Consider the following 9,541-nt stretch of genomic DNA (forward strand, 5'->3'; position numbering starts at 1 on the left):
AGTGGTGATCAACAACATAATACATTTTAAAAGCTTTTGAAAAAACAGCAGGTACAGTGGACATAAATGTTAGTTCTAGATCTGCAGCCCTCAATGCACATTGTATGCACATAAATATCTCAGCTATAATACACATTCAAGATCTCTCCCTAAAAGCCATACTAATTTCAGGATACAAACCATAATTCCACGTCTACAAAATGAAAGTAGAATTAGTGGCAGTTTATTGCCCCATACAAATTTAACCAACATGGCAACCATGCCAAAGGAATTAAAACATTTTCAGGACATATGTACAGACTGTACATTTCAGAAACATCTGAACAATAAAAATGCAAGAACAATCTCTGCATTACGAATTAAACTAAACAAATGGTTTGAAACTGTCAATGCATTGAATGGGTTTACAAAGGCACTTCCCTACCCAAAATAGGAAATGACAATCTGCAGCCTAGAGGGAGGTTGGAGAAGAGTGCTCATCAACTACTGCACAATCTCAACTTTAAGAAAAAATAAGCAGGATTTAATCAAACATTTATAGGATTCAATGTGATCCACTTCTGAAAGAGTTCACACAGTCTCATCTTTGTTTTTATGTTGCTTTTCTTGGCTCTCTTGTTCCGTACTTTGGCTCCTTCGACGATCATGTTTGTCCGAATGGTCCTTGCTATCACTGTGATCATGTTTGTGGGAACGTTCTTTGCTTCTGCTACGCTTTCTAGATTTTTCTTTGCTGGGACTCTGGTCTCGTTTTCTGGACTTCTCAACACTATCTGTTCTTCCTCTGCTTCTGCTTCTACTTCGTTTATTTGACTTCTCTTTAGTTTCATTTTTATGTTTACTCGATTTCTCTTTGCTCCTGCTTCTGCTGCGCTTACTTGTATTCTTACTTCGGCTCCTACTCCTGTGCTTTCTTTCCCGGCTTCGACTTCTACTATGTTTTCTCTCTTTTTTGGAATCCCTTCTGTCATCCCGGTGTTTCTTCTCATCCTTCTCATCCTTGTGTCTTCTCTCTTCTGTATCACCCTTACTTTTCCTTTCTTTTGACCTTTCTCTAGAGCGATCCTTTTCCCTCTCACTACCTCTTTCCTTATCATAATCTCTCTCTTTTTTCCGACTCCGTTCATTTTCTTTTTCTCGCTCCCTATCCCTGTCTCTTCTATCTCCTTTCCTGTCACGACTTCGGCTACGGCTTCTGTATCTGTCCCTACTTCTGCTTCGCCTCCACTCTAGTGTGCGATCTGTACTTCGAGATCTCCGCCTTTCTTTTTCTCTCTCCTTAGCTTCACGTTCTAATCTCTGCCGTTCCCTTTCTCTTTCTAGTTCTCTATCAAAACTAGATGATCCATGGCCTTCCCGATGATGACTTCTGCTTCTGGATCTTCTGGGAGACCTCCTGGGACTGATGGATCGTCTTGGAGACCTTTTAAAATAAAAGATATTCAATATGAAACACAACCTTTAAAAGTTAAGGGACCCTCTTTATGTTCCAACTTATACTTTACATACACGGTCTATAATTAATCTTAAATACCAAATACAATCTGATTATTTTAATCCGTTAGCATCCATAAACTGTTTTGCCCATTGCCTTAAAAACGTAACTCTGTGAAAAGATGACATGTTTCTGGTAGTAAGTAGTTCAATATTGAACTTTTAAAGTCCATTTTCAAAATAACGCGTCTATGACCTTGAACGTCTACGTTCTGCATGCCGGTCTATTTCTTCCATTCCCTCCTTGCCATCTTTCTTGATTTTTCTAGGTCTGCTTTTAATTTGCTGGTCAATGGTTTTCTGGACTGGCACAGGAATTCTTGGAAAGAGCGTGGAAAACCATTCAAGCTTAGTGAGGAAGGAACGAAGCATCTCCCCGATGGTCATAACACAGCCCCCACCTGCCTTCACATCCAGGTCCTACAAAATACAAGCAAAAAATATCCTGATGGTCAAAAATATTCTTTATGGATTTTCAAAAAAATGCTGCTACACTACTGCCCTCTTGAAGTCTCATGATTACAAAAGTTTACTTGTCTCATATTCTAATACATTTCCTTAGAAAAATTCAAACTCTGCACCCTTTGGATTTGGCAGTACGTTACAGATAGGGAATGGGACTTAATATATATGCATGCAGGCATGTACTAATCCTGCAGCCATCTGGATGGTAAGGGACTGTCGATGAAGAGATTAACACAAAATCCCCTTACACAGTCTGATTATATTGTATTTTATTTAAATGCCACAAAGTTGAGAAGTTTGCTCAAACTACATTTAATACTCCATTTTGTGGATGTACAACTGCATACCATCATACCCAACCCTGTGGCCTAAATCATTTTAAGAACTACATCGCCTATCTAAAAATGATCATAGAAAAACCTCTAGTACAAAATGGCATCCTAATAGAATTGGAAGCAATAGCAAACCAACTGCCATGAAGCAGTGAGGTTTCTAATTTAGAAATATGTAAAAAAATAAATAAATGAACAAATAATTGGAAACGCATAATCCATGATGACCATTGTCTCTGAAAAGGGTCATTACCGCATGAAGGCCTTCTTGCTATGCCCTCTCACAGCTCAGGACATGTTAGTCAGCTATTGTCAGTCCCAAACCTATAGTGCAAGCACACAAGGAAAGTGAGATTTGTTATCTAAACAGGAAGAGAAAATCTAAATGTAAAACTGCTTGCACTCACACACATTTAAGTGTTCAGATATACAGTTTTTCCAAATATAATCGCTGCAGAGATCTAAAGAAGAAAAAAAGGAGTTAAACGTAGCACCTGGAGAGTACGTACAGTTAAACAAAATAAACATAAGAAGCATTTTGAAAACTAACTCTGTATCCTCGGAAGTTTTTCTTTTTCACAGCAGCATGACAAAAGATGAACTGCTTCCACATACTTAAGAACTGGAGAAAAAAATTCCTGTAGGTTTAAATAATTCCACTTATAAATAAAAATTTGCTTCATCCTACTGAGCATGACCAGGACTGGTAAAGAAACTTACGACAAGCAGCCTCAAGCACTTTTTCCTACGTAACACAAAGCTACTGAAAGCAGCTGGGAAAGAAACACTAATTCCAAAAAAACTTTGGGAGGTTTTAAACAACAACAAACAAATATATGCTGATAACCAATATCTGCAAGAACTGAAATGCATAAACTAAAAAAGGTGCTTTGAATAATGAACCAGTTAAGACCTCCACAATGAATCGAACCTGTGATCGGTTTACTGTCCTGGGAATCAAGTTGTTTGTGGGACCCTGAAAATGAAGCCACCCCAATCTTCCTCCTAAGTTAGAAGGCAACATTGCAGAGAAGAGTTCATGTTAACTAGCACCACCTTGGGGAGAAGGAGGCCATCACAGCCATGCAATCAAGACTTACAGTTGTTTGGATTTTTGTTACAAACATACAGTAACACAGGTTTGTCTGAAATAACAGCTGTTTCCTTTGCACAGTGTTTTTGATACTTAGCATGAAAGAAGCTGTTTAAAATAAATACACTGCACCTGCGGCCAGATAGAGGTATAATTAGCACTATTTTTAATACAAGTATTTGGACATCATTTGCAACTACAACATTTGAAATTTCTTGAAGCAGATGCCTACTGTCACAGTGAAGAAGGCAAGTGATCCTTCCTGTTCCATTCTTAAATCTAGGATGTACTCTAAAACCTGCTCAGTAAATACAATTTGCAACAGTATGTAGCAGACTGCATATTTAACTCATAGGCCGAGAAATCTCACCCACCCGCTCCTACTCTGTTTCTCCAGACAGTAAGTCAGGACTGTGGTACCAAAGGTATTCTCCTAGCTGACTGCGTAATAATGCAGCCTCTTTACTGAACTTCTTATGTTAGCAAGTCTGCCCCATTAGCAAAGACATTAAGGTTACTAGAAACAATGCCACCTTGTGCAGTAAGTAGGTTGGTTGTTTCTCCTCAGAAGAAATCCTGGGTTTAGTTATTCCAGGACATTAATAATAACCACTGAGATTTTTGGTAATATTTTTCAAGGTGAATGTTGGTTTCTACTATATACTTCCCACTCTTCTATGTAAATGCCAATTGCCCCGTCCCAGTACAAATGCAAAATACAAATTTAGCACCGAGCACTTACTATACCTTGCTTGAAAATAATTCTTTTTCTAAAAACCACACAGAAGCTGCACTCACACAGCCTGCTGCCTGCATTCTGATTAAATAAACCTGCTTCATGTGGCTTTGTAATACTTGACACAGTAACACCCTAACCAATGGAAAACCGTGTTAAATCTTTGAAATCCAAGAAAAACGCCCCAGGTCCCAGCCCAGACCTGCTTCCTGCACTAATTAAATTACATAAACATAACATTGCAACATTCAAACTGCAGTAAGCCTTATAAAACAGTGTTTAAACTTAAAGTAGTAACATGAAAAGAAACAAAAGAAAACAAATTATTACCCTCGCCGACATACCTCTTCATCATCAAGAAAGGATTCAAACCAGTCCCATAGATCTGTAGGTGGTTGTGTATACCTTTAAGCACAAAAAGAATGTAAAATTTTAATACAGCTTTCTCTATATTAAATTAGTCATTAGTTGTTTATATTGATACTTACCTAATATACATAAATCCAAGAGCCCTAATATATGGAGAGTCTGTATGAGTTATAAGGCCCATCACTTGCTTACGAGTGAGTTTCAGCGTAAATAATTTGTACAGCAGACAAAAGGCAGTAGACACAATTCCTCCAGTTCCGACACCACGCACCTTTCAACAGAAAAACAGTTAGGTGACAATGCAGGAAGTCACAAGGACATTATTCCAAATCTGCAAGAGAACACAAGAACTAACACAGGATAAACTCCTCATCTACAAGCAGAGCTATGTGGAAAAAGTAAAACTACTTGTATCCACAGCTCTAGAAGCAAGGGGAATATATCAACTCTTTGTAATACATACTTTTACATCTAGGGGCAAAGACCAGCAAGTTTTAGCTATGCTTGGGAAATTTATTTACCAAACAGAAAAAGTTAAGAAGGCACGTACTTCTACTTACCCCTCCACACATCCCTGTCTGGCCTGCTGTTTTTCGACTTCCCTTTTCCCATGGTTCCACATGCGTAACCTGAAGGGGTGCAGGGGTGGGGGAAGAAACAAAATGACAATTAAAACCTCCATAATGTTTAGCTGCCTATACAAACCTAATATAAATGGATTTTAAACCTAAAATAAATGGATATCCTACACCAGTCTTAAATAGCCTGTCTTCTCCTACCAAATTCAAGATCAAGTCTGCCTTGTCATTAAACCAAAGCACTTGGGTTTAATTACCACATTAAGAAATTATAGCCAAAAATCACAAAGTTTAAAAGAAAAAAGATAAAACACCAAAGCAAGCCCTGCTTATTCTATACTCCAAGTAATTTCAAATACTTTATGACTAAACCCCGTCATTACTACTTTCTACGGTGACTAAACAGCTACCTTTATTTAAACTGTCCCTAACACATTTAGTGATACCTACTGATAACAGCTACAGAGATCAAGATCTACAGCCTCATCTCCATAAATTTAATTTATGCAGTGAGCTTTGCTAGAGATTTCTTCTGAGTATCGCCTACAAATAGGACAAAAAGAAAGATGTCTATAAAGTGTAATACTTTAATCTAAAAAGCCAGTGTTTTTTTCTTGTAGACTGCAGTGATGTTCTCAGCTAAAATGGCTCCTAAGTACAAATAAGTAATGCTTGCTTAATTCAAATCTTTTGAGATGCATTTAGAGATGAGTGCATAGTTAACCAACACCATTCCTTAAATTTGACAATAAGTCATAAACAAGTTAAGAACCATAAAACTGCCTAAGCTACATTTGAAACTGTGAAATTCAGAGTAACATCGGCCTCAATAAACAAATGTATTTCCTAAACACATCAACTTGAGTACCTAAAAGCAAGACAAAAAAAAGATACAACAGTGTTACACTGAATTGGGGATACGTTTGTGGCCAAACTGTACTGTAGTTCACAAATTAAAATTCTTTAACAATACATGAAACAAAACTAATTATGTACACAATCACAAGAAATCAGAGCTATATTGCGGCTAAAGTTGCTGAAACTGTTTTTTGGTTTTTTAAGTTGCTGTCTTATCCAAATAGGAAAGTTGAGAGATGCCAATGCCGTAGAATTCAAAATCCATTATGACTTCCTGTATTATTAGGATCATATGAGAAGTTCACAAATACTACATAAGCATTACTGCACATCCTTCTGATTATTTACAGTTTTTCTTTCACAGGAAATTAAAAGTATTTTTAGTCAAAGGATTGAGTATGACACTATCGCAATGGTAGTCTTCAGTTTTTTAATTAGTTACATTTACTGGCCACAATCAATATAAACATGCTGTTTTTGACAAATATCAATAAGAAAACCCCAAAGCCCTGAAAACAATACTAATTCCAGAAAAGAGTAAAATTTTGATCCTACAAAGACTGCTGCATATGCTTAACTTGTTGGAAGTATACACATTAAATGAAGTTGAAGGCATGCACATGGTGCTAAGATCAGGGATAAAAGAGGAAGTCATCCACTTTGCAGATACAGAACTGAAATGGGAGACCAGAACTACAAGTAAATTAATTCAAGTACCTATACAGAATCCATACCTTCAAAGACGGTCACTAACACTAACTGCCTGTGTGACTTAAGGTGCTGAGAATCCAGCTCTGCGCGTTCTTAAATTTTTTAAATAAGTCACTTATTTTAGTTCCCAAAGACAAATACACTCAAAAATATGCCTGCTCTAGTGGATACTGCGCCTTTTTTTTTTTAAAAAAAAAGCAAGCCAGCAATTTTTCAGGAATCTTAACACACGAACAGAATTCAAATCTTCTAAGTATCAATGTAGTACCTTAACCATCAGGTTATCTCCTCCCTCACATCTATTACTCGTGACTAAGCAAGGGGCTGAGTTTTCTCTTTATTTAGCATGCAGTTTTGAGTCAGAGTAACAGTCAAGTTTGGTACACAAACTTTATTTACATTGGATTAATAACTGGATGTTTAATGGTATGTCGAAATTCTTCCCCAATTTACGATTAAGCCACTGATGGCATGAAACACAAACAAGCAAATGAAGTATTTGACCTACTGCAGCTGAGCTCTACCAATACTATGATGAATCCCAACCAGTATTTTTGACTACATCTGAAAGGGTCCATGTAAAATACAGTAAGCTCTCAAATTTTCTGAACATGTTTATTTTAGAAATATTTCAGCTCTTGCCATCACTTGCAAAAATAAACTTTGCTGCCTTCCACTCTGATAGTCTGAATTAATTATGTATCTCTCATATGCAAGCAAGTAGTAAATTAAATGAAGAGAAGTTTTGTCAACAACCTATACTACTCTCAGTATTAGGAGAATTAAGTAGTCCGCTCCAAATGACAGAGCACAAGCAGAGAAGTGCTGTCATTAAGAGGAAAACCAGTAGCACTGTCTCCGTAAGTAGCTGCAAACAATGCAAAAAGTCTCAAAATACTTGCGTGGAGTTATTTTTCACAATTACAGTATCCTAAGTAACTTGACTTGCCCTGGTTAAACGAGACAAAAAGGCTACTTTTTTTTTTTTTTTTACATTTCAAATTATACTGAAACCTGCTAACTGACACAGTAACATTATCAAGTAGAATCAATTCACCTGAGAAAAATATCTCAATAACCACCAAAGTACAGGTGTCTGAAGACAGCAGCCTGAATTATCTTAGTTTTGCTCTCATTATCAGAACAAAGAACGTGGCTGTGTTGATGAGCATTAATTATGCATACCTCTACCTGGGAGACTGGCTTGATGGAAGCCTCGCTGCAAAACTGATTCAATCCTGCTAACAAAACAAGAACTGAGACATGGGTACACTGATACAGTTCAGTTATCTCCCCAGCACATCCTACCTGACGCCAAGAGAAGCACTAAAATGAACCAGTTTTTCATTAGGTATGGAACGGAGGATCCTAAACTCTTAACTGAGAAAGAAAGCCACATGCAAACTCCTGCTGAAACCACCTACAGTCATCACCATACCTTTTGCGCAGTTACACGGCGTGTCGGCAACTCCTAGGCTGCAGGGACTGCTTGTCTCTAGAAGTGGCATGCAGGTCGGGTCCCCTCCCCACTCTCTCCGAATGAGAACGCAGTCCTTAGACGGCCATTTCATCCCCACCGCCCTGGCTCACGCTGCCCACTTCAAAACTAACTTACAACTGCGTAATTCCAAATCCGACGCGAAACACGCTTCTTTTGTAACAGAGAAAAGACAGCACCTTGGATTCCCCCAATTAAACAATTAAAAAAAAAAGAGATGCGCTCCCATCCCTTACCGCAAGATAAGGGGCAGGAAGGCAAATGCGAGAATCCGCAGGCCGTAATCAAAGCCTTCCCCCTTCCAAAAGCCCAGCCAGAAGGAGGCTCGGGACAGGCGCCAGCACAGCCCCGAGGAGTCCGCGGCGCCCAGGGCGCGGCCCGCAGGCTCACCTTGAAATAGATCTCGTCCACCACCTCATGGTAAGTCTTGAGCTCATAGAGCTGCACCTTGAAGTAGGGCGACGAGAGGATGTTGGTGAGGATCATGGGGTTCAGGTTCATGGTCTTCTCATTCCCCCACAGCGGCAGCACGTTGCCCTGCTTGCCTGAGGCCGCCGGCTTGGGGGCTCCGCTCTGCAGCTGCTGCTGGGCCGGCGGGACGGCGCCAGGCTGGTGCTGGGCCGCCTGCTGCCCCTGGCAGTTCCCTGCGCCGACAGCGGGGCTGTTGTTGGCCATGGCGGCTCAGGGCCCGTAGCGGGGCGGCGGCACGCGGCCTACAAGGCGGAGGAGCGTCCGCACCACACCAGAGCGCGGGCTGCCGGGCCGGGCGCTGCCTCCGCCAACTGCTGACAAGATGGCGCTTCTTGCGGAAGTGACGGCTTCGCCTTCCGGGGCCGAGCCGACCAATACCCGCAGGGGGAGCGCGACGGCGCGAAGCAGGACAGAAAGGGAAGAGGAGGTGTCATCCCCTCCCTCCCGTTTCGGCGCTTTCCTGCGGCCCGGCTGCGCGGTTCTTCCTCTTTGCCAGCCGCCTCACGGCCACTCACCTCTCTCGCTTACTGAGACGCCGAACGTCACGTTGTCCCTCGCGCGAGGCTCACCTCAGCCGCGGTGTTGCCCCGAGCTGGGCGGCGCCTCACAGCCAGGCCGCGGCGAGGTACGGGCCGGGGAAAGCGCGGGGACGGGCGGCAGCTGCTGTCACCGTAACGCGAGGCGCTGCGCCAGCGTCTCGGCCAACTTAGAAGCTGGTCCCACCGGTCACCCGTGCTGTTGGTAACGAGGCCAGAGCACGGCAGGAGCAGGGTAGCGAGCACCGGCAGCCTGCTGCTGCCTCCGCACTACCGGACGAGCTAAGAAATAACAGCAGAGTTGCGCAGTGTGCAGGAGTCCCGGGCGAAGAAGCGTGCATCGATGGCTGCGGGGCCAACATCAAAGCCTGTCCACTTGAAACTAAGGCTGGTTATGAAG

General features: G+C 41.3%; 1 protein-coding gene across 1 annotated transcript; it reads right to left on the minus strand.

Annotated features, from left to right (window-relative positions):
* Positions 1-570: 570 nt before the first annotated feature.
* PRPF38B (pre-mRNA processing factor 38B) lies at positions 571-8,809 on the minus strand (the record flags this gene model as incomplete). The annotated part of the gene is made up of 6 exons (XM_082002928.1): positions 571-1,423; positions 1,691-1,914; positions 4,465-4,525; positions 4,609-4,760; positions 5,050-5,118; positions 8,525-8,809. The coding sequence occupies 6 exons, from the start codon at positions 8,807-8,809 to the stop codon at positions 571-573; spliced, it is 1,644 nt and encodes a 547-aa protein (XP_081859054.1).
* Positions 8,810-9,541: the final 732 nt, after the last annotated feature.

The sequence above is a fragment of the Phaethon aethereus genome (genome assembly GCF_964289735.1).
Source record: "Phaethon aethereus genome assembly, chromosome: 8".
NCBI classification, from domain to species: Eukaryota; Metazoa; Chordata; class Aves; order Phaethontiformes; family Phaethontidae; genus Phaethon; species Phaethon aethereus.